At 38.1% G+C, this 26,998-nt stretch overlaps 1 protein-coding gene across 2 annotated transcripts in view; it reads left to right on the top strand.

Moving 5' to 3' along the window:
* The window catches only part of LOC131037897 (uncharacterized), a 71,902-nt gene extending 52,220 nt beyond the window's left edge, over positions 1-19,682 (top strand). For both annotated transcript variants that reach the window (XM_057970139.2, XM_057970138.2), the window contains 2 exons: positions 19,156-19,234; positions 19,335-19,682. In XM_057970139.2, coding sequence (XP_057826122.2) covers positions 19,156-19,234; positions 19,335-19,427 — 172 coding nt within the window. In that variant the 3' untranslated portion in view covers positions 19,428-19,682. The remainder of the gene's footprint in view (positions 1-19,155; positions 19,235-19,334) is intronic.
* The last annotated feature ends 7,316 nt before the right edge of the window (positions 19,683-26,998 follow it).

The following is a 26,998-nucleotide window of genomic DNA, read 5'->3' on the forward strand; positions in this document are numbered from 1 at the left end:
AATTCTTGGTTTCCTTGTTGTTGTAGAGTCATTCATCATCATCATGCAATTCTTCATGTTGTTCTAATGCTCCTCTTTATCATCATCTTGGATTCCTTGATGAATGGTGAATGTTCTCTTCATCTCTGTTTTGTTGTCTTGCATTGATCATTTTGTAGTCTTTCATGATGATCTTGGATTTCTAAGGGAAATCTGAGGTCAATGTAATCAGCTTGCTTTTCATCCTTGCAGAGCAATGTTTCTTTAGTGATCCTCATGAATGTCATGATATTGATATCCTTGCAAAAGTTATTGTTGATGTGTTTTTTACGTACCTTGAACACATAATAAAATACCAAGGTATTCTATCCTCTCTTGAACAAAGAAACTGGAATGTTAAATAAAGTGATCAATCAAAGCAACTCCAAGGTTTACAAGCGAACTATGTGACTTAATTGCTTGAGACAGACTCAGTGATATGATGTGATTTTGCTGGAATCACAAGGGGACTTACGTTTCGCTTGAACTCTGGTGGAACGTGGGATCTTACTAATTGCTTGGAAAAAATAAAGATAAAAGAGTTAAGGGTTTAGAAATCTAATATAATCCTTGAAATATTAGAAACCATTGTTGACTCAGTGCAACCAAACCAAGCTTTGCTTCGCCATGCGGGAACAACTACACAAAGAAGTTGCAAACTCCTAAGGATAAGCGAATGATTTTTATATCACTTATGCACACCAACATTATAAATAATGAGCATACAATGATTGAAGTTAAGCTTTTAATCAAGTTCACTTTAACCACACACTTCAATTTGCAATCAACAAACTCCAAGTGGTATGAACACAAGTTCACCATTCATCAACAATAAGATCTTCCATCCATCTAACAAACATTTACGCTATGAGAAGTAGAGACCATACAACAAGTTGAAATAGCACACCAAAATCCACCATAACTTCTATGAAGAAAATATGTTTATTACAACAAGTCCTGGCAACAATCTCCTTTCCTCCTACTCTACTCTAATTGCTAGCTATTGATTAAATCTGCTACTAACTATTATATATCCCTATGAACCTCTACAAATGAAAAGGCTAAGCCTTTTATAGATATCTTTGTTACAATGAATGCTCAAATTGATTCTCAAATCAATGGCCAAGATTTACAAAATGAAACCCTAATTAGGGTTTGTTTACAACAAACTCTTTTTTGACCAATGAAATGATTAAATTGAATTGGACATGTCTTTCTTGGAGCGGTAACCAATTAATGATGAGGTTAGTGTTGTGATGTTTTCACACATCGCCCCATTGCAAACGGGGACCCCCTACTTTTTAGGTCCTCTTGCTCTTTTGGCTTTGGTTTGTCGAGTCTTTTCGTGGCAATCTCGTCAGTCCTTGTTAGAAAGTGTTTGGGGGTCAGTTTGATCAAGTTTGCAGCTCGTTTCAGCAAACTTGGCTAAGTCTGGAGACTGTTTTGTCCATTTTAGGGTTTTGCCTTTCAGACTTGAATTTCAGGTCTTTCCTTTAGGGTTTTTGAAAAACTGAGCGTTGCATTGGAATCAGGGTTCTTTAAGGAACCTATATGTGAAATTTAAGCAAATTCTAGTGACTTTCTATTTTTAGAAAGTTCCTATTTTTAGTAAGTGTCTCCGCATCTTGTTTTGCCCTAACTCTAACATTTTGAAACACTTTCTATTTTTGGAAAGTCTATTTGTGGCAAGTTCTTCACAGGCAGACACTAAAGACCAAGCATTCCTGATCATTTCTAAATTCGGAAGTTTGAAAAAGCAAGCTAGGTGATCAAAAAATTGGCTAAGTATGGGTTCCCATTCCAAAAGTGGAAAGCATTGAAAATCTTTTAAGTCTAGCAACAAAACTCCAAATGTGGCATCTTGAATTCGGAAAATGGTCAAAAATTGACTAAGTATGGGTGAAGAATCAAACACAAATCCTTGCCAAGGTAGAAGTGGGCAAGTATGATCAAGAACAAATGATATTCCTTGGCCTAGGTGATTAGGCGCTCTAGGAAGAGCAAGGGCGCTAAAGAGGGTTGGTGGAGGAATTTTCCTCCACCCCCATTTTCCTTGACCATGCTCAAATAGCGCCCAAGGAGGATGGAGGGCACCAAAACTTCCTCCACACCATGAGTTCCTTCACCCTAGCCCCAAGGAGAAGCTATGGCGCCAAAAGGAGGGGGGCATGGAAAAAGTGTTCACAAGTCAAATTCCTCGACCTTGGTGATTCAGCGCCCAAGTCAGGTGTTAAGCGCCAATTTTAAAATGCCATGGAAAGTTGAAATTTGTGAAATTCCTCCATGATGAGGAATTAGCACCCAAGTTGAGAAATGGGTACCAAAACTAGGGTGCTAAGGAAAAGTTATCAAATGAAAAAAATCCTCCATCGTGCTCAAATGGTGCCCAAGTTAGATGTGTAGTGCCCAAAAGGAGATGTCAAAGAAAAACAAAAAAAAAGTGAAATTTCCTTCACAAAAGGAATTAAGGATGAGCAGAACAAAAAATACCCCTCGGGAAAAAATTTGAACAATCCATTTTCAGGCATCAAAATTCATCCAAATTTGGAAAAAAATTTAGATTTGGATTGGTGAGAGAATTCTCTCTTGGACCCTGGAACCCTAATCTGGAAAAATCCCTAAAAAATAGGAGTTGTGCAAAATCGATGGAAAATCTTCTCCAAGGCAAGGAAAATTTGGAACTTCAAGAAAATTCTTCCCAAATAATTTTTTCTCTCTCCAGGGGTTTCTCACCAAGTGGCAGTCGGGTCAATGGAGCATCTTCTTGCATGCAACCGTCACATTTAAGACATTATGGCAGATTCTTTTGCATGCAATCGTCGCATGTGGAGATGATGGTGAGATGATGGTGCATTTATGACATGATGGGGCAATTTTTGCATGGAGGAATATTCAGTGCATGTTGGGCGAATTTAAAGAAGAGTGGTGCATTTAATGCATTTTGGATACCAATTGTGATGGGATGGAATTAATTGTATATGGGCATAATGGGCATTTATTGTTGATTCCCACCTTGTTGCATCATGTGTGGGGAATCTTTTAGGGAGAAACCCTAATTTGGGTTTTGCATATAGCCAAGGCTTGAAGCCTATATAAAGGGGTGACCCCCCTCATTTGTAAAGGAGGAAGATTTGCATGAAATTGTTGCGATAAGTTTTTAAGATAATAACAGTGAAATTTTGTTCTCTGATGGTGTCCACTTAAGTTATTTTTTAAGACTTGCATGGTTTCACCTTTCTCACTTAGAGTAGGAGTATAGTGCTTTGATTTCAATGGAAAATGTAATGGTATTTGATGAATTTCCATGGTTCATACTTTTTGCATCTTGTTGATTATAAGTTGTAGTGTAAAGTTAGCCCGAGCCACCAAATTTGTGCTAAGTTCAATTGTGAATAGTTGTTTGGATTGCACCGTGTTGGGTATATAAATGCACTTTGTCAATGTGAAAATCCTTCAACATCCTCAGAAGATTGCACCGGTTCTTGCGGAGTTGTTAAACTTGGCGAAGCAGAGCTTGGTTTATTTGGAATTTGTCCACTAAAACATTATCTATTGATATCACTGCCCTTAGGAGTAGATTTAGATCCTTCTAACCCTTTCCCCTTTAATTTCAGTCCATTCCAATTTAGTTCGTTTGAAGTAGAAGCATCACAAAATTGCTATATCCGATGATGAAGTTCCAGCCATAGTAAAGAAGTAAAAGAATGATCAAACGTAAGTCCCCTTGGATTACTAGCATATCACATCAAGCCCACTGAGTCACATCCATTGCATAACCGGAACCCTGGAGTCGATTGTTTGATCAAGAGAGAGTAAAGTGACTGTTGGGCAACTGTGTTAGACGTCATAAAAAACATGTCAACAGTTAGGTATATAAATAATACTTGATGAAGAGCCATGTGTCACTTGCTCCTTGGTTATATGAGTGTGATACATTGAACTTGGACATGTTGACTTGGAATAATTGGATTAGTTGAATGATGATTGGAGTCGACCTCAACTTGCCATGTAGATGATCACAAAGTGTGATTGAGCAATATCTTAGGTTAGGTACATAAAATAATATTTCATGAAGCACCCACCATGTATCACTTGCTCCTTGACTAGATGAGTGTGATCCATTGAACTTGGATATGTTGACTTGGAATAACCGGATTGGTTGAATGATGACTGGATTACACCTCAATTTGCCATGTAGATGATCACAAAGTGTGATCGAGCAATATCTTTTGATACTCAACATTTCTAGCCTTTTGATTGGTTGTGATGGTTCATATTCCCAAATTGCATTATCTTGACATGTTCTTGATTTCACTCTTTAGCACTTCATCTTCATCGGATGGACTTCTAGTTTTGAATAACTCTTCTCTTCGTGGGAATGAAAATTGCTTCCCCTTTATCATCTTCCTTGCCTTGATCTTTCTTCTTTCACATTTCATCCCGACATTTGGGAATCCTTCCTTATGATATCTTGCATTGGTCTTGCCTCCTGGTGTAATTGGATCTTCCATGTGGTTGAACTATTCTTCATTGCATTGTAGAGTCCTTTCGTCCTCACGTAATCCCTCATGTTGTCATGTTCCTCTTTGCTATCATCTCTTGCATTGTTAAGTCCATCTCTCCATATTGTAGTGTTCTTTGATGCCTTCTTCGAATGTAGATCTTCATGTTGCTCTTCTTTATGTTGTAATTGAGCCTTTGTGATGCAAAACCTCCTTATCATTCTCCTTGAAGTCCTTGAGCTTGTCTAACTTGATCTTTGATTTGAATGCCTTCACTTAATGTAGAGGTATCTCTATGTTGCAATGCTCAATCTCTTTGTATTGACAACTATTCTTGGATAGTTACATTTCCTCATCATCATTGTGATGTCTCGAATCTTTAGGCATTGTAAGGTAACCTCCCATGTTGTGGTTGAATCCTTGAAGTGATGCTTAAGAATTGGGCGGTAAGTGAAGAATTGGCATCTTCAGACTTGGAGTCTGAAGACGGAGGATGGAGTATGGAGGAAGGAAGGAGGAGGATGGAACAAAATGATTAAGGGGTACTAGAACTAGAAGATTGCTCTCAGGATGAAACAAGTTCTTGATCGTATTATTTCACTGGTAGATGGAGGACTACAAAGTCTTCCACCCTAACTACAACATGCCACAGATCGACAAAATTGAGGAAGTGCAAAGTCTGTATGCAAGCCAAGTCCTAACATTATGTTATGGGGTTAGGATCGAGGGAATTGTATGGGGTTAGGTCGTATGTGAAGGTGAAGAGAAGTTGGAGGAAGCTGTACAGGAGTGGAGGTGAGCTGTATGGATGAGGGAAGGGAAAGTTGTACATGAGCCTGCATGTGGGCCAAAGCAACATTGGGGAGTCATATGGGGTTGAGAAAAAGACCACACACAAGCTAGGTACAAGATCCATATGGAGAAGACCGTACACAAGCAAATACAAGGATTTGTATAGAAACAATGATGACACACCATACGTGGAAGAAGGTGAGCTATACGGAAACAATTATGATGCACCATACGTGGAAGAAAGTGAGTCATACATGAGGAATCCATATGGAAGAAAGAGAAGGTCGTATGTGAGGAATACATACGGAAGAAAGAGAAGGTCGTACATGAGGAATATGTATGGAAGAAAGAGAAGGCCATACGTGAGTACATCGTATAGACAAGTGGGGAGGAGGTCGTATGAAGAACAAATAACTAAGTTGCATGTCAATTCCCAGCCACACGTGAGGAAAAGTTGCAAGTCGTACTTGGAGGTGCCACTTGGGTCGTACAGGATAGACACTACCAAACAACACATGGTAATAATTTTGGGTTGTACATCGTACGGTCATGTCATTGCCATCCTTCCATATGTCTTCAGCACATAGTGGAACTACATGTCATCTTGAAATCTCAGGAGATTAAGACTTGAACATAATTTTGATACAAAATCGTTCTTTTTTGGCTTCATCAACATTGTTTTTGGTGTCTTGAAAAATCACAAAAAGCATGTGAGCCATGGAGTTTTGTGTGGTTCTAAAGGTCTTAATTTGGTTTTGGTGCTCCCTTGGGACCTCGCGAGAGGCGCTGCCCCTTGACCCCGCTGAGGGTGTTGCCCCCAAACCCCCATTTGATTTGGCAAGTACACTACAAGTTGGGATTGTATCCAATCCAAGTCATTGTCTACACTCTCGTCATCAATCTTTCCAAATATTACTTGATCTATACTTGTCGTCTAGAAGACAACTTTTTCTTTTTGGGGGGGATGATTTAGTCACGTACAAGGATTATTGTTGCACTTGATTCTTGCACAAGGATTTTTACAAAGTCCTCTCTATTTCCCCATCTTATCAAGGTCGGAAAATCTGATCTTGACAAGGAATTTTCCTTGTCAGGACGTCACATTCCTTGAAATTTCTTTCATTTTTCACACTTGTTTTTTCAACTCAACAATTTTCCCAACAATGAGAGCATCGACAACAATAGTGACAAAGAATCGGAAATGGTTTGGGCCCTTCTGCGGGATATGTTGAGAATGATGAAAGAATTGAATGCTGAGAAAGGAAACAATAAAGAAAGTAATGAACTATGGTGTATTGAGTGCAAAATTGACGGGCACACGAAAGGTAATTTATCCTAAAAAGATGTTTTGTGAGATTTGTCAGGTGATGGGTCATTGAATAAAAGAGTGTCCATATAATTTGAAGACTAGAGTATGCAAGTACTCTTCACACAAGGAGAGTCTAGCCCATCGAAACCACAAAATGTGTTGCCAGGTGGTTATGGAAATCAATGAGGGCAAAATCAAATACAGTACGACTACAAAGGACGTCCTATCATATAATGTTGACAATGTAGCGAATGGGAACACTTTGCGAGGGACTACCACAATAAGAAAGATAATGTACAAATATTGTGCAAATGGTGTGGACCAAGTGACCTTGAAGACACCAATTGCCCAAAGTAGAAGGGTATTAATATGTTGGACGTGGAGGAACAAGACGAGGTAGTTCTGGCAATCACAAGAGCACAAACAAAGAAGGCAATGTATTCAAACGTTTGTATGGAGAAGGAACGACTCCAAGAAGCTAGAGAAAAAGCAAAACAAGTGTTGGCGAAGGAATGAATAACCTCTAGCAAGACTGCAAGTACGTGATTACAATTAGAGTCAAAGAAGAACATGGTTCGATAGGTGCTACAAACGATTCTACCCATCAAGATGATAGACCTTCAAACTATGTCGCAACTGGGAGTTGCAATTACCAACATGGTTAGTGACGACAATTCTAGTCATTAGAAACAAAACAAGCCACAGGAGAAATCGAAGGAGAAACCACCATGTGAAGGGGACGGGGCGAGTGACTAGATGTTGTTGATGGTGAGCATTGGTAGGAAGCCAACCATCATGGAGATGGAAATTATGGGAATGAAATTAACAAACACCATTGTTGATGGAGGCTTGAGAGTCAATGTACTACCAGAGGAAACTTGGAAGAGCCTTGGAAAACCTACACTTTTGTCGCCAACCTTCAACTTGGTGGGTGCCGACTAGCATGGCATTAAGCCATTGGGGACTTTGATGGCACAAAAGGTAACAATTGGCACATAGCCCTTCTTCCTGGATTTCGTCGTCATCCCATTAAAGAAAATGGCATACAAGGCCCTCCTCAAGAGAGGGTGGTTAATCACTACGAAGGCAAATCACAATTGGAAGTGGAACACACTTTACATCGAGAGTTAGGGAAGGAAATATGTCATTGACCTAAGGAATCAAGCGGTGAGTGAAGAATTGGCATCTTCAAACTCGGAGTTTGAAGACGAAGGGTGGAGTATGAAGGAAGGAAGAGGATAGAACATAATGATGAAGGGGTATTGGAACTATAAGATTGCTTCGAGGATGAAACAAGTTCTTGAATGGATTATTTCATTGGTAGATGGAGGACTATGAAGTCTTCCACTTTGACTACAACATGCTACAAAACGACAAAATTGATGAAGTGCAAAGTTTGTATGCAAGCGAAGTCCAAACATTATGTACGGGGTTAGGCTTGAGGGAATTGTATGGAGTTAGGCTATACGTGAAGGTGAAGAGAAGTCAAACGAAGCTGTATAGGGGTGGAGGTGAGTTGTATGGATGAGGGAAGGGAAAGTTGTACATGAGCTTGCACATGGGCAAAAGCAACATTGGGGAGTCGTATGGGGTCGAGGAAAGGACCGCACACAAGCTAGGTACAAGATCCATACATGGAGAAGACCGTACACAAGAAAATACAAGGAGTTGTACAAAAACAATGATGACACACCATAAATGGAAGAAGGTGAGTTGTACGGAAACAATGATGACACACCATACGTGGAAGCAGGTGAGTCGTACGTGAGGAATCCATATGGAAGAAAGAGAAGGTTGTATGTGAGGAAAACATATGGAAGAAAGACATGGCCATACATGAGGAGTACATCGTACAACCAAGTGCGAAGGAGTTTGTATGAAGAACAAATAACTAAGCTATACGTCAATTCCAAGCCGCACATGAGGAAAAGTTGCAAGTCATACATGGAGGTGCCACATGGGTCGTACATGATAGACCCTACCAAACAACATCTAACAATTTTTGGGTCGTACACCATACAGTCATCTTAATGCCATCCTTCCATACATCTTCAGCACATAGTGGAATGACATGTCATCTTGAAATCTCACTGGAGAGTACGACTTGAACATAATTTTGATACGAAATCGGTATTTTCTGGCTTCATCAGCATTGTTTGTTGACGTCTTGAAAAATCACAAAAATCATGTGCGCCATGGAGTTTTGTGTGGTTTTGAAGGTCTTAATTTGGTTTTGGTGCCCCCTTGGGACCTGTTGTGACGTATTCACACATCGCCCCATTACAAATGGGGACCCCTGCTTTTTGCTTTCTAGGGTTTGTTTTCTAGGTGTTTAGGGTTTGTCTGTTAGCCTTTGCATTTTGAGTGTCGCCAGGGGATCAATAGGATGGTAGGCTTTGCTTGAGCCAGGGGAGTCAACAGGTGCTCTAGGTTAGGGTTTCTTTGAGAGTCTTCCTTAGTGCCTGGTTTTGCTCTTGATGCTAATTGTGTCTTGCTTTGTGAGTGGGTATCACTCTTGAAGGTCCGAGTTAGGTCAAGTTGGTGAGTGATGAAGTCTGGAATGTCATCCTGATCTTCAAATGCCCTGAAATTTGGCTAAGTCTGGGATGCCCTGATCCTGAAATTTGGCTATCTGGAATGTCCTGATCTTGAAATTTGACTGTCTGGAAAACTAAAGAATCCTCCAAAAACTAGATTTTGCAATATAACTCCTGGAGGTCCGAAACCACTCTCAAACATCCTGGAAGTACATATGGAATATAAAAAGTATCACTTATACTTAAATGTTATATTCCATAAAATGATCCTGACGGAGAGTCCAAAATGTCAAATTTCGCTCCTAACCCTTCCAAAGGGTCCAAAGCGAATTTCGCTCCTGACACTTCCAAAGGGTCCAGAGCAAAATTCTCCATAAGCCATTCTACTTTGACCAAAACCTAGAACTAACGCATTCCTAGGCTTGAATGAAGGCAAAAGCACTTGTTTGAATGAAGAAATGCGAAAAAATGAAGTCAGGATCATGGCCTAAGGTGAATTTCGCTCTTGACCCTTCCAAAGGGTCCAGAGCGAAATTCATATTTCCTCTTTTTTTCTCCTTAGCTTGACCAAGTTTGTAGACTTTTGAGGCATAATTGAGAAGGTTTGATGCAACTTTGCCTTGGAGAGGAGATTTGAGACCTTGGGATGATGGATTCTAGCCTGGGAGTAGAATTTCGCTCTTGACCCTTCCAAAGGGTCCAGAGCGAAAATCCTTATAACCCTCATTTTCCTTCCTTGTTTTGGATGGGCGTTGGTTTATTAGGCATTGTGTGTGAGTCTTGATGTGTTCTTGCCTTTAGAAGTGTTTTGAAAAGTGAGGATCTTGTCCAAAAATAGGAATTTCGCTCCTAACCCTTCCAAAGGGTCCAAAGCAAAATTCTTCATAAGCCTCATTTGCTCCCTTGTTTTGGATACCAACCTTGTTCCATGGGCGAATTTGGGAAGGAAATAACATGTCTCTGCCTTTTGAGGTGATGGAACGTAGAAATGTGAAGGATTTTGGCCAAGATTAGGAATTTTGCTCCTGACCCTTCCAAAGGGTCCAGAGCGAAAATCCTTATGCACCTCAATTTATCACTTGTCAAGACCAATTTCATAGTTCCTTATGCATGTTTGGGGGATTTTTGACATGTTTTGACCTGAGGAGGTGAGTAAAGGTGGATGAGATGAAGATTTTAGCCAAGAATAGGAATTTCGCTCCTGACCCTTCCAAAGGGTCCAGAGCGAAATTCACTATAATCCTCATTTGCTACCTTGAATGGGCTTAAAACCTGGTTCCTCAAGTGGAAAACAATCTATATTTGCCTCCAAGAGAAGATTGAAGTTTGAAAAATGAGCAATTAAAGCCTAAATCAAGATTTTCACTCCTGACCCTTCCAAAGGGTCCAGAGTGAAAATCAACCTAAGACTCATTTCTTGCCTTATTTGACCAAATTTTGATTTGCAAGGCATTTTGAAGGGAAGAGTAGACATGTTTGGACGTTGGAAATGTTTGAAAGCTTTGAAAAAATGAAGGATTCTAGCCAAGAAGGTGAATTTCGCTCCTGACCCTTCCAAAGGGTCCAAAGCGAAATTCCTTGCAAGCCTATTTTTTTGACCTTGCTTAGACCACAAACCTTGTCTCATGGGTGAAGAATGATGTTTTGTTACCTTCCAGAGAAGATTGTAGTTGAAAAGATGAAGGATCAAGTCAAGAATGAGATTTTCGCTCCTGACCCTTCCAAAGGGTCCAGAGCGAAAATCCTCCTAGACCTCATTTCTTTCCTTATTTGGCCAAGTTTTGATGTCCAAGGCATGTTGAAAGAGAGAATGGGCATATTGAAACCCTTAAGGACGTTTGAAGGAGTTAAGGAATGAGTGTTTTGGCCAAGGAAGGAAATTTTGCTCCTGACCCTTCCAAAGGGTCCAGAGCGAAATTCCTTACAAGAATATATTTTTAACGTTGCTTGAGCTTAAAACCTTGTTCCTAAGGTGAAAAGAGATGAAATTTCACCTTGCAAAGAAGATTGGGATTGAAAAAATGATGATTTTGGGCTAGAAAAGGAAAATCGCTCCTGACCCTTCCAAAGGGTCCAGGGCGAAATTGTGTAAAACCTATCTTTTCCCTTAGTTTCATGCCAAATCTAGTGTGGATCATGATTAAAGAAGTCCTTAGGCATGTCCTTGAATGGTCAATAATTATCAAGTTTGAAAGAATTGAGCCAAAATGAGAATTTCGCTCCTGACCCTTCCAAAGGGTCTAGAGTGAAAATCTTAAAACCACCTATTTTCCTTGCAAGTCTAGTCAAACGTTAGGTTTTCATGGCTTGGATGGGTGCGAGGAGACATGTTCTTGCCCTTTTGAAGTTAATTTGTTTTAAAAAATGATGGAAATTGGCCCAAACCAAGGATTTCGCTCCTGGCCCTTCCAAAGGGTCCAGACTGAAAATCCTAGGATCATACTTTCTTTGCAAGACAAGTTAACATTTTGATTTTTATGGCCTAGATAGGAGTGAGGCAATGTGTCCTTAGTCTTGGAGGTGAGTTCAAGTTGAAATGATGGAGGAATGAGCCTAAAACAAGATTTTCGCTCTGGACCCTTATGGCTTGGATGGGTGCGAGGAGACATGTTCTTGCCCTTTTGAAGTTAATTGGTTTTAAAAAATGATGGAAATTGGCCCAAACCGAGGATTTCGCTCCTGACCCTTCCAAAGGGTCCAGACCGAAAATCCTAGGATCATACTTTCTTTGCAAGACAAGTTAACATTTTGATTTTTATGGCCTAGATAGGAGTGAGACAATGTGTCCTTAGTCTTGGAGGTGAGTTCAAGTTGAAATGATGGAGGAATGAGCCTAAAACAAGATTTTCGCTCCTGACCCTTCCAAAGGGTCCAGAGCGAAAATCCTAAAACCCATCATTTTCTCCAAAATTTGTGCCAAGCCAAGCCTAGACCAAGGTAAAAGATGCCCTTGTGATTTCCCTTGAGTTGATGGTTGTCTCCAGAAGTGATGATTTTAGGCCAGAGGAGGAAATTCGCTCCTGACCCTTCCAAAGGGTCCAGGGCAAAAATCCTTCAATCACCTATTTTGCCTTGCAAAATCAAGATAAAATTGGGTTGGATGAGAGAAGAAAAGTGTTTCCTTGCCTTGTGAGGTGGATTGAAGTTGAAATGATGAAAAAATGAGCTACAAACAAGAAATTCACTCCTGACCCTCCCAAGGGTCCAGGGCGAAAATTCTTCAATCACCTTTTTCTCCTTGCAAAATTAAGTCAAACTGGAGTTGGATGAGAGAAGAGAAGTGTTTCCTTGCCTTGTGAAGTGATTTGAAGTTGAAATGATGGAGAAGTGAGCTACAAGCAAAAAATTCACTCCTGACCCTTCCAAAGGGTCCAGAGCGAAAAACCCTAAAACCATCTTATCCTCCAAATTTTGTGCTAAGTCAAGCCTAGACTAGGGTGAGAAAAGCTATTTGGAATGCCTTGGAAAGATGTTTGACCTTCAAAAGTGTGAATTTTGAGCTGAAAGGTGAATTTCGCTCCTAACCCTTCCAAAGGGTCCAGAGCGAAATTCTTCATCTGCCTATTTCCTCCTTGTGTCAAGTCAAGACTAGGAGTCCTAAGGCGTAGTTGAGGTTGAAATGATGTTACTTTGCCCTGCAAGATGAATTGAAGTGAAGGAGATGAGGAATTGAGACCTAAAGCTTGGATTTCGCTCCTGACCCTTCCAAAGGGTCCAGAGCGAAATTCCCAGTATCACCTAAATTGCTCACAATGATGATCAAGAAATGGATTCCCAGGCCTTGGTGGAGAAAAGACTAGTGTATGCTTTCCTTGGAAGGTATTTTGGAATAAAGACATGATGGAATTTGTCCAAAAGTGCAAAATTCGCTCCTGACCCTTCCAGAGGGTCCAGGGCGAAATTCTTATAGGGCCTGTCCCTGGAAAGACTCTTGAACAAACTTAATTTTGATGTCTTCTTGTTGATGATTTAAGGTATAAAATGCTATGTTGAAATGAATTTATTATGTGTCCTTAATCATCTTTTTGTTTGTCTTGCAGTTAAAAGGCGACCTTCTCCAGCCCAGCATCATCAAGGACTGCCTTCTCCGGTCCAGCATCATCAGGGACGACCTCTTCCAGTCCAGCATTCGAAGGAAAGGTACACCATCCATCCTGCACATCGAAGACAAAGGAAGTTAAAGCAAGGGTTTGTTGAAGAAGCAAACAGTTTCAGAAGAGTTAATTAAAGCTAGCTTCTCAGCAACATCAAATTGAATATCTACCGAGTTACAAGTGTCAGACAAGGTGGCATCCTAGTCATCACTCCTCCAATCGGATTGGTCCACCTCAGCGTGTCGAGATTCAATGTACCTAACTCATGGGAGATGGCACAAACTTCAATGTACCTACCCTGGTTCTCCATTGGTCGAATATTCCAGAGAAGACATGTGTCCAAATAATGCAATTATTTCATTGGCCAGAATTGAGTTTGTTGTAACAAACCCTAATTAGGGTTTTCATTGTAAAATCTCGGCCATCGATCTCAATTGATCTTAGCCATTGAATTGTATTGAGGGCACTATATAAGCCCTGGCTCCTCATTTGTAAAGGCTAATAGTTAGTCAATGGTTAGCTAATAGACAATAGTTAGTCAGTAGTTAAAAGGTGAATAGTTAGAAATAGTGAATAGTGAGTTAATAGTATAGCAATTAGAGTAGAATAGAAAGAGAAGGCAAAGATTGTTGCCAAGATGTTGTTGTAAAAGGCTTGTAAAACTTCATTGAAGAAATGGTGAAATCTATGGGTCGATTCAACAATTTGCATGGTCGCTATACTTCTTAGATTTGATTTCATGTTATTAGATGAGTGGAAGAAATGTGTTTGATTGATGGTGAAATTTGTATATCCATACTACTAGCAGTTTGTTGATTGCAGACTTGCCTTGTGTAGTCAACTGGAATCATTCAGCTTAAGCTTAATTTCAATTGTCGCTTCTTCACTGATATGCATCAACTTGATGGTGTCTATGCCTGTAGCGATGATCTGAACATCATAAAGCTTTCCTCCGAAGATCGCACTAATCTTGTGGAGATGGTCCTGGGATGTCAAAACAAGACTTAGTTAGAATTTCATCAAAGATCATTCATTGCTCCTACATTCTTAGTGTCAGAATTAGATCCTTTCCTCGCCCTCATCCTTTTTTCCTTTTTTTCAAAAAGTCTAGGGTAGTGAAATCCTCTGTTCCAGCAATATTCAAAACAAATAAGACGTTTAGTCATCAAGTGTAAGTCCCCTTGTGATTCCAGCAAAATCACATCATATCACAAAGAGCTTATCCACGAGTAGAGATCCTACATAACAGAACCTTGAAGCTTCTCCAATTGATCCTTCTGCGATATCTTCAGCATTCGGGAGCTTTATTCAGAGAGGATAAGGTACCTTTAGGTATTTTATTTTGTGTTCTCATGTGCATGAAAAACACATCAACAGGACCCCGCGAGGGTCGCTACCCCTTGACCCCCATTTGATTTGGCAAGCACACTACAAGTTGGGGTTGTCCAGTCCAAGTCATTGTCTACATTCTTGTTATCAATCTTTCCAAATATTACTTGATCTATCCTTGTCATCTAGAAGACAACTTTTTCTTTTGGGGGGGATGCCTATTGTTATGTTCGATAATATTGCTTATTTACCAATGTATTCATTGTTTGTATTAAGTGGGTTCTCACTCTTGGGTAGTTATAAAGCATCAGTTGGTTGACGGTTGTGTTCCTCTTGGCAACTATCAGGACCTTTAAATATATCGTGTACATCAAGGAAGTATGGTAGAGTTGGATGCCTATTTTTATGTTCGATAATATTGCTTATTTACCAATGTATTCATTGTTTGTATTAAGTGGGTTCTCACTCTTGGGTAGTTATAAAGCATCAGTTGGTTGACGGTTGTGTTCCTCTTGGCAACTATCAGGACCTTTAAATATATTGTGTACATCAAGGAAGTATGGTAGAGTTGGATCAATTGTAATCCATGGCCAACCATCTCTAGTCTTCTTCTCTGTAATGATTTCATGTGCGAATAAAGATATATTTTACTCTTGTATCTGGTATGCATTGTTATCTGTATTATTATTTCATCCATTTAATTTATCAAATATAGCAGTAAACTCTTAAGATTAGATCAGATTTCTTCAAACCTTATCTTTTGTCTTTTATTTTCCAAAAGTGAGTTTAAGTATTCCACGTTCCAGTTGTTTTGCAAAGCATAAGTCCCTTTATGTTACCAGCATATCACATCACATCACTGAGTCTATCAAGACTATAAAGTCGATTGTTCGCATTGTAAACCTTGGAGTTGCCTTATTTGATCATATTCTTCAGCATATGAGGTTTCTTTGTTCAAGAGAGGATAGAATATTTTAGTAATTTATTTTGTGTTCAAAGTGCATAAAAACACATCAACAGTACCCACTTAAGTAAAAGTTCGCTTTATTTAAATTAAATAACACTAAAGTTAAATCTTTAATTTAACTTTAATATTTTAACATTATTTAAATTAAACACTCTAGACCACATTAACTATCAAGATGTCAACATCAAATGCAATTACTAACATTCCCAAAATAGAAATATTGCCAACTGACCAAGTCTGTGTCTAGCCTGTCACTTACTAAAATAGTAAATATAGACATGCTACCCGAATCCACTCTAGAAAAGGTCATAATGTAACTCTCCATTGGTTGAGCTCAATGCAACACCTATCATCGCCAAATAAATTAGATTGAACGGTCCTAATTCATTAGCCTTTAAGAACCTGTTGAATAGGCTAATGGTCCAAACTGTTAGTGCTTAGGAAGGGAACAACATAGGAGATGAGATCGTGAATTGGAAAATGTGCCCATCAATCACTAACATTGATAAAATGCTAGGACAGCATCATAACGGCCCCACCAATCACAAATTCTACACACAATAATCCAATTGAACAAGGGAGAAGAGAGTAGTTTAATGGGTGGAGTGTTATCATCATGCCTCTCCAAATCCAAGATAGGATTTGGTAGACAATAGATCATTATAGTTGACAAGGTCTCGCCAATAACAAATCACACATATGAGAAATCAAACAACGAGCAACACAACAACAACAAAGTTTACCTAGAAACCCTTGCAAGAGAAAACCACAACAAAAATATTGCTTGTATTAATCTTCTTTTTACAAGTTTTGTAGGCACCAATCCCTCATTCACTTTGTGAGCACCAACCCTGTAGAGACACCAACCCCTCATTTGAATTTTCTTCACAAATTTTGCTATAACTTTCTTCTTCAATCTGCTATAAGATGATCATACATCTGCTACAAAATTGATCATAATCTCCTCATTAAACTTCTTATAAATCTGCCATACAATTTTTTATGATTTCCTCCTATAACATGCAAATAATCTTCTCAAATTCTGCTCTTCATGTGTTGGTGTATCTGATTTCTTTTTCTCTCCTCAACACTCACTTCATTCTAATCCGTATCCCCAATCTCTATTTATACCTTCATATTCATTGAAGGGACGTACCCTTTGAGATTAGATATCTCTAAACATCACTCTTCATTAAAACAAATCACCTTTTAATTAAATATTTTTCTCAATAAAATGTCCTTGAAGTAAACTGCACCCATTAGGAGTATTAACAAATCGGTTCCTTAACAAATCGCCACTTCTCATTGCTGCTAATCGTTACATATTACATATTGCTGCATTGTATGTTATAATCCGTCTTTAACAATTCCTTTGTGCTTTTGTATTTATCTTAACTGCTTAGCATGTATTTGCTGTACTTGCCTCAATCGCTTAGTATGTATTTATCTCCACCATCTTGGTCTGTATATAATCTATGCATTCTTCAATATTAATTTCTGTCATTAGAATCACAGTCTTTAATCTCAACCGATGCAATTGAGGACATTACATTACAGCAATTATATCCTTTAACTTTAATCAAGTCATCATAACATCAATGATAACTTTTCAACAAAGGGTTTGATGAATCTTTAACCCCAAGCACAGACCAAACCACTCCAAAGAGTTTGATCCTTCTTCCAAGCACAAACCCCTTTCAAAATCTTCAAAAACACTCAGTTTTGAAGAGAAATTTTCTATCCTTTAATTCAATCTAATAAATTACATAACACTTAACAATAAAACACTTTTCCAATATATAAGAAAAATATATTCTAAAAATAACTTATTTCTTTCTACACCGAACAAGTTTAAGAGATAAAATCTATTTTAAAAAATCAAATCTTTTAGGACCTACTTAATAATCCACTTAAAACAGCTTTTTTCCAAGTCATGAACATTTCTAATATATAAGTATACAATATCCAAGTTACTTTTACATTTACAATATAAAAATAATATGTGTGAACAATTGCAATTTCACTATTTCAATTCAATTTAGCACCTATATTTTCAATATGCATTCTAATTATTCTAGAGCATCTAGTTAAATTTCACACATAGCAAACGTTCATACACACTAAGAAATAAATTAAAGCACACAGAATGAACACGCTTAACTGGTCTTGTCACAAAAGGGTTTATTGAATCATGTGGAATTAGGATAAGAAGTGTGAGAGGTCTATAACATCACATGCCTCATCATCCTATTGTGGGCCAAGACAAATACACACACTCAAACAAATTCAAATGAACCTCTGAAACTAACTATTAGTGGTTTTCCTATATCCTACACACTCCAGTATACACCAAGCATATCCAACACAGGATAAGCAAAGCACAACATAATAAATAACCAACACATACATGCATGCACTGACACAAGACATATACATCTTGCATAATCATATCATATAAATTGTATCTTAATAATGATCTTCTAGATATAGCATTATCAAAATAATTTAATTAGAAGCATGACTAAATCAAATTTAAACATCACCCAATCAATAACACTAAACCATTAAAATTAAAGCAACTGATATTTCATAACCACATTGAAAACTGAAGCTGAAAAGATCATACCGTAATGTCTCATATATAAATGGTCGGTATCTAAAGTGATTACAAAAGAATACAAAACAACATAGATATAAACTGATAGAAAACTGAGCAGCAACGATAAAGGCACAATGCCTACGGGCCTTACAAAATCCTATGCCACAACCAGATTCGCAGCCCTCATTTTTGCATTTTCTTTTTCCTGTGGTTCAATAATTCTTTTGTCTGTTTTCCAGTATCATTAAGGAGTGCAGAGAAGTTCATCATTTGGTAATGTGTCATGGGGGCTTCACTTAGTGAACCTGGATTATATCACGTGCGTTCATGGCATATTAAAGAATCCCCCTATTTTCAAAAAATATTGCCCTAAACTCATTTTTTGTCACCCCCTCTCAATACACAACTTGAATTAAAAGCCCCCTTATTTTCACCAAATATTGCATTTTTCTTTAGCCCGAATTAAAACCCCCTCTATTTTCACCGATAGGCAATATATTGTACCCTCATTTTTGGAATATTAAACCCTCCAATATGAACGCATGTGATATAATGTTGCCTATTCAGTGAAGCTCCCATGTAATGTGTGTTGCTTACATTGAAATACAGTTAGCTTGTTTTGTAAAAAGAATAAAAAAAAATTAGTACTAGACTCAATTCATTTTTTTTTGTTTTACTCAAAACTTATGATCATGCTCTCAAGGCTAGGATGTGATCATTATTCGGTTTAAGGAAATAGATAAATCATGTCGATAATAATAATCTATTATGTTGCCTCATTTACAGAGAAATGTGATGTTTTCTTTGTCTTTATTTTATATTTTTTTTAATTTATTTTATCTATCTTAGTAATGAGCTGCCGATGGTTAGTAAGATGCATATTTTATTTGTTTTCATGATATTGAGATCGATTTTCTTAGTTCCATTTCGGACAGTCTGAAGGTTCCTTTCTTTTATTTTTTAAAATGAATTGATTAACTTTGATTGTCCAAAATCTTATCGAAACAGAACTTACTTGAAATTTCCATGGAGGCCTCTCATTTCATTGGAAGGTTCAACAATATATGACTTAAATGATAACTTAAAAGTAAGTATTTACACATTATAATGATTGGATTTCGTAGAATCCTTAAATCCTTGATGGATGCAGTTGCTGATCGCAACTAATGTTTTTTTCCTTAACGCAGATTATAAACCACGCTGAAAGTTGGAGCATATCTCCTTTCGAAGCTATCACACAAATATTTGTTCCATCTTCAAATCTTTTCTCGAAAAAATGAAGATTTATTATCAGTATGATTTTCAATGTGTGGTAAAGATGACCTAGTGTAGTTATTGATTACATGCTTCATCATAATAATTAGAACTAACTATTTGTGGGCTCTAAGATCAAACATAAAAATATTTGGTGGTGCCAACTAGAGGAACTATCAAAACTTTAAAATTCATAAAATCATAGTACTACTAGTCCAAACTTGTAAGAACCTCCACCAAAATTTCTGGCCAATAATTTGCAATTTTCACAGGTTTGGGTACACAGGCATCTCATCAAATAGTTTGTGGTAGTGAAACTTGAATGTGTTTGACATTGGTTGTTCAAATCATCCCTAGATATGACGAACTATATTGATCAAAGACATATTTTGAATATTGTTCAATATGCGCTACTATTCAGACATTCACCCATAATAATTTAATACCATTGATTGCTATATCAAAGAAATAATAGTGTTTAATACTGCTGTTACATTTCTGAATATAAATTCAGGTATGAGTTATGTCTTAAAAAAGAAATAAGTACAGCTCTGTCCACAATGCATAATCTGAAAAAATATCTCTTTTTGCAGATATGTATCCTCAAAGCTTGCACTTGAAACACCTATTTGCGGGGCTGCTGTGTCACTGAGTTAAAGTGGAGTTATACTAACCCCAAAAAAGACTCAAACAACGATAGAAATTTTAGAATAATTACTGCAAGTGAATCTTGCATAAATCAGTTTCTACAAACTGCGTTCCATACTCAGAATCGATTGAAACTGCATCATAATGTATGGCTGGGCTTGGGAAATGTATTTCCTTGTATAAAGGTTGCAACTGTAGCCTAATTCCTCACATGCAACACTCAGCACCTGTAACAGCTGTTGGAATTTTGCCAAAATTTGAATGCACATGTTGAACACACCATAGGACTGAGAGGGGGAGAGGAATCCATGTCGATCTAAAAAAACTTTGCTTTTGATCTATCAAATTTCAAATCACAATTAACTTATTACTGCAATTATGAAACATGAAAGTTCAAAACACAATAACTACAAGAACACCATATTAACGTGGAAAACCTTAAACAGGGGAAAACCACGGTGAGAATCACACTCACAATATGAATAATTGATTACAATGTTTAGGTTTAAGGTCAAGGAACTCACTAATCCTAAAAGAACTTGCAAGACTAAGGCACACAACCTTAGGGCAAGATGCAAAGGACAACACAAGCTACCAAAAGGAACACACCTTACGATAGGCGCAGAGGATCAATGAACTGAAATGAACAAGATCTCCTAATCATGAAATTGTCATTGAATCACTATGTCAAGCGACCAATATCATGACAATTACATTTGACATCAATCACGGTCTCAAAGCTCTTTATTAATTGTCTTTTGCACTTCAGCTACACCAAATCTGCTTGTGCATCATTCACATCCACCTAACAATAATTTACACACATCACATAACCAATTCATACATCGACATTCCTATATATAAAAGATTATTTATTGAAACCTTCAACTAGGTTGGCTACAAACAGAATGAATAATATTACATAAGTTAGGCCACCCAGACCTATAACATCCATTGTGGTCCGCTTCAGGAGATAAAGAGAACCCAAACACATTTTAGCACATCATTCCCAAACAATTCCAACGAACCATACACACTAACACATCCTCCAAAGTTGGGATCAAATGAAACATGTAGATGAACAATAAAGCACACTTACTAGTCGGACCTAAAACATTTTCCAATGCACAAAACTCAATGTGAATCTATGCATGCTATAGTGAAATCCATATCAACATCCAAACTCAACCACTAGCGCATATTTAGATGAAGAAGGCATGATCTAGATAAGATACATCACCACAATCAATTGAAAATTAGGCCAACGGACAACACTGAACTTAGAACCACATAACTTCACTTGCCAATCAAACCATCACTAGAAAATTGAATTGGAACACTACACAAACCAAATGAACATGTCCTCCAAGCCACAATATTTAATTTCACATATTAGAAAACCACCAAGCATTTTCCAAACTAGTTCTAATAGACACCCCATTGTCGGAAACAACCACAACTAACTCTACCACCCGAGCAACAGAGGACTTGCAAACTTGATAGTGCAGCATACATAGATCATAAACATTATATCCAAAACTGGACTCCATAATCTTCACATACTAGAAGAATGCTCGACAGGGACATTAAATACTCTTTCTTACAAATAAATATTGTTTCCTACATATTGAAACATCTACTACACTAACCTTCCGGAAATATCTTGCTCAACATCACTAACAAACCACACAACATCAAAATGCTTCCTTTCGGACCACCTCCAACAAATAGTTGCATCAATGACAACACCAAATATGTTGACATCAATGACAACACAATTGAACATAACTCAAGTTTCCAACACAACCTTCTACAAGTGAAACCAACTAGCATAAATAGTGATATCTATCATTTTACAATAAGAGTATAAGTAATTTACATAGAGCCTTGCATATATAGGCAAAGATGAGGAGGTAGACAAGATGGATACAACAACTGACTAACCCTCTAAATATGAAACACTTGTAAGTTCACTTGACAAATTCACTATTTACACCAACACTCCCCCTTAAGTACAACTTAGGGAGTAATGTATGCATGATGATGAGTTTCGGCTACAAGACCATGTTAGGTACTCATATACAAATTTCTCATAAAGCGGAGTAAAAGAGAAAACCCATTGGAAAGAAAACTTCTCTCCAAAAAGAGATGATATAATAATGAATGTATAAGTGAAGAAGATATATCATAGAAGAAAGGATTGATCAAGACCTCCCAGGGACTACTTCTATGCATAAGTACAATGAATGTGCCCTCCATAGGACAGAAATGAGAGACTATGCAACCCCTCCCCAATAATGTGATGCATGTAGATGCTTGACACTAGATATTGAAGATGATCCACACTTGTTGAACAACACCTTAAATGTGTGCAAGATAACTTCCCATTTCAGATATGTAGGAAGTGATATCAATCTCTTGAATCTGCATAATGATTTGAAGACTGAATGTCATCATACTTGTTTCCAATCCTGCAGTGCCGAAAATTGGTATGCATATTTTGTTGCAAGGAATCACTAACCTTTATGTGAAGCATTTTTGGAATCATATGTAGCAACAAGTATTGAGATTGTAATGCATGTCAATGGACTACATTGTTCATCTCCATATAGTGTAGTATCTAATAATAGCTTTTCCTTTTTGTAATATCTTCAAAGTTTTTTTAGTTGCAAGCTTGATGATTTTTTATTTTTTATGTTTTACCTTTTGACTTCTTAGTTCAACCTTCCTATAGGGCTTTACAAATGCTTCAATGGGTTTTTTCAAAGTCAGACCTTCCAAATCGATGTTTTCAAGGCCTAATTAGAAGTATTGGAAATAAATACATACACACTTTGATTGTTGGTGTGTGATTGCAAACTTTGGAAGATAAAAGAAAATGATAAAAACTAACAACCACCCTTTGATGTAATTTGTTGGCTCCATTGATACCATGTTGGGATTAGCCAAAATTTAAAAGCAAATACCAAACCACAAATCATAAGCAAACAAACCCAAATGAATAATATCAAAGAGTTAACTAAAATGTACAAACTTAGAAGCTTGCATATATAGAGAAGCAAGTGGAGTGAGAAGGTAGGGAACAACTACTGACTAATCGTCCTTAGGTGTGACACTTGTGAGAAAAGTGATGTGCTCTTGCAAGTGGCAGGACAAGATGCAATGGGTGTCTACACCACATGAGGTGAGACAAAAGCCTAAGTACACTTAATCTTATGTGTGAATAGGTCAATCTAGAAAGTGTTAACAACTAACTAGTTGGATAATGATGCTATTTACACTAACACCCCCTTTTAAGTGCAACTTAGGAAGTAATGTATGCACGACAATGAGTCCTAGCTACTATGCCATGTTGGGTACTCATATACGAATTTCTCATAAAGAGAAGGAAAGGAGAAAACCCAATGGGAACAAAACTCCTCCCCATAAGAGAATGATACAATGTGAATGTACAAGTGAAGAAGATAGGTTCTAATAAGGAAGGACAAGTTAGGACCCCCCAAGGACTACTTATATGCATAAGTACAATGATTGTTCCCCTCCATAGGAAATAAATGACTATGCAACCCCCAATAATGTGATGTAGGTAGTGTTGATAGATGCTCAACACTAGATGCTAACAATGATTCACACTTGCTAAACAACACCACATGTGTGCAAGATGACTTCCCATTCTGGATGTGTAGGAAGTGATATCAATGTCTCTAAATTTTGCACACGATCCAAAGACTGAATGTCAGCATATTGGTTTCCAAACCTATAGTGTTGAAAACTAGTATGGCATTTTGTTGCAAGGAATCACTCATGCTTTATGTGAAGCATTATTGAATTCATATATAGCAACAAGTATTAAGATCCCAATGCATGTCATAGGACTACATTGTTCATCTCCATAATGTTCAAGAAGGTTTGGAAGTGCTTAAAGGTACGACATCACAAAAATTCTTAAAGGCATGACTTAAGACAACCTTTCAAGAGAAATGATAGTAAGGAAGGTGTGTAAGTGTTCATGACCTAACTAGCGAAAGTGCTCAAAGGCATGACTCAAGACACCCTCAATTCAATATTAAGTGACCCTCGCCAAATTTTGGCACTTTATATTATAGTGCTTTTTCTAATGCACCAACGTCCATTGTGTATAGAATGTCAAAACATGAACTTTTGTGAAAAACAATGCTCAATTTAGAGCTACTCTTTAAAAGTAGCTCAGACCTTCTTTTATTGGGAACTGTAGCTTTGCTCGTATGGCCAGATCTGCTGCCCATCCTTCCAAGGGGGTTCGTCCTCTTCCTTGTGCCAAGACTTCTCCTGTTGTGGTCTGTGGCCAGGAGGTTGTGGAGAATATTGATTTCTACCAACACGGTGCTTTGGTCTGCAGATTCGTTGGGTTTTGGCCTTCCTTTCCAGACCTTCATCATTGGGTGAGTGTTTCTTGGAAGCCTTTAGTTGCTTATGGCATTGAGCTTTTCCCGTGTGCTAAAGGTTTTTTCATTGCTTCCTTTACCTCTACTCTTGACCGTGATTTGGTTCTGGGAAAGTTGTGGTCTTGCGGAGATCACTCTCTCTCCATTAAGCCTTGGTCTTCTTCCTTCAACCCCCTTACTGAATCTTTGTCTATTCGTCCGGTTTGGGTTCGCCTCCCCAATCTCCCCCTCCATTTCTGGGAGCCTTCTTGCTTTGAGGCCATCGGTAACTCCATTGGCAGTTTCCTGAAGGTTGACGATGCCACGACCTCCATGGGTCACTCTACCTTTGCTCGCCTATTGATTGATATTGACATATCTCTAGCCCTCCCCAGGGATGTGGTGCTTATGGTTGGGGATAAGCCATGGGCTCAACCGCTGGATTATGAGGGCCTCCCTTTTTGCTGTCGAAGGTGCTTCTCAATGGGACACTTAGCTTCAGACTGCTCTCTCTCCTACCACTAAGGCGCTGCTACTTGGTGGAAGGACACTACTGAAGATCACTTGACAATTAATGCTTCTGACTCTGTCTTGGTTGAATCTTCTCGAGATGAGGTGCCCCTTACTACTGATGATGCCTTTGGTGAGGTTACTATTGTTGTAGACTCTTCCATCCCCTTGGCTCCTACATCCGTTGCTCCTGATCCTCAGCTTTGCTCTTCTCCTGGCAATTTTGTTCTTCTTCAACAGCAATCTGATGTGTTTTTGCAGCATGAGTTTGCTGGTGTATTGTTTCAGCAGTCTGACAGTGTCTCTACGGGGTCTCCCTCGCCTGATTTGTCTTTGAATATTCCTAATGATAGTGTTGCCTGGACGGTTGTTTGTCGCAGGCGGAAAGGAAAATCTACCCCCCTTCCCTAGCCCCCTCTTCGTCAAGGTGTGGATTCTCCCCACTCTTGAGCTGGGTTGGTTTGTTGATGGTTTGACAGGTGGGTTTGTTTGCCCTATCTAACTTTGTTTGTTTGGGGTTTACACCCTTGCTTGGTCCGTTTATTTTTGTTAGCTATTTAGCTTTGTTAAGGGTCAGCGCCCGTTTTATCGCTGCTTTATTTATTAAAAACATATATTGTTAGCATCAGATAAACAATCAACATAAAAAAATAAATATGCTAAGGCTTTAGAAATCATAGAGATATGAAGGTATTTTATTGTTGGAGGATTGGTTGCCAATTTGGAATCTCTATGTTGAACATTTTCTCTAACAGTCGATGAAGACATTTCAGCATTAAAAGACCCAATCTTAAGATACTATGAATTTGATATATGAATTTGTTGGTATTTTGGATATGTTGATATGGTTTTGTCATTGATGTCAACACTTGTCAACTCTGGTCAGCCTACTGACACTTGGAGAATTGGCAATGTTCACTGGCAAGCAAGTGACTTATGCACAGTCATCGATATTTGGTTCACCGGTAGGATATATTGTTCACCAACACTTGGAATGACATGGAAAATACTTGGTTATGTCGAAGACATCGTTTGGACACTTTGTCTTTGAGATTTGTCCATTGGTATATTCGAGTTTGCATATTTGTTGTTACTGGCAAATAGGTCCAGGATAAGCACCGACGGGCTTATCTATTCTAGATCAGCACGACATGCTATGGAGATGATTTATTATTGTTGTAAATGCTTTAAGCCGACATGTTGAATTGGATATTGCATCGGTTATTGTTTTACTTGTAAATTTTTTTATTGTAATATCTTTTGTAAAGCCGACCTATACATTTTGGTCCTAGGCTTCAGTATATATGTAAGATCTTATTTGATCAAAGTGGGAAGTGAAAAATGCGAATGTGAAAAGGATTGTAATAAGGTATATGCGAGAATAAGCAGAGCTATACACACAGACATCATATGAAGGTTGAAGGAAAGTTTTGTGAAGACATATCAGAGTTGAACCGGTACTGAATTCAACATATCAATATGCTATTTTGAGCAGTACATCATTATTGGATTTAACCATCCAATTGTAGTCAGTGTGACTCCCATTTGTGTTTGAGCAGTGAGCTCTAGGCGCTTGGCCTTTCTGCATGTGCAGACCTCCTATTTTATACACATACTATCTTCAGTAGTATCATATGATTGTGGGTAAGGTTTCCCACCGTGGTTTTTCCCCTTACAAGGTTTCCACATACAAACATTGGTGTTATGTGTTGTGGATGTTGTTGTCTTTATGTTTCATGCATTAATCTTTACTGGTACTACAATTAATCGATAAACCGTCTACCGGCATTAAGTTAGGTTTACCAGTATTAAGCATTGAGTTTTGGTTAAATTAATTTTGGTTTAAATTCATTTGACAACTGATTCAAGTTTGATAGTTTGTGTGTGACAAGTTTGCATGCCACTACTTTTTGCCATATAGCTTATCCCTTTGAGACACCTTCAAAACTTACAAATCAAGGCCCAATCACCTCTTGCAAATGTGGATTACCTCTTCCTTATTCTAGAGTCTATTGAGAATGATTTTCTAGTGAGGA

This window comes from Cryptomeria japonica, chromosome 4 (assembly GCF_030272615.1).
Source record: "Cryptomeria japonica chromosome 4, Sugi_1.0, whole genome shotgun sequence".
NCBI lineage: Eukaryota > Viridiplantae > Streptophyta > Pinopsida > Cupressales > Cupressaceae > Cryptomeria > Cryptomeria japonica.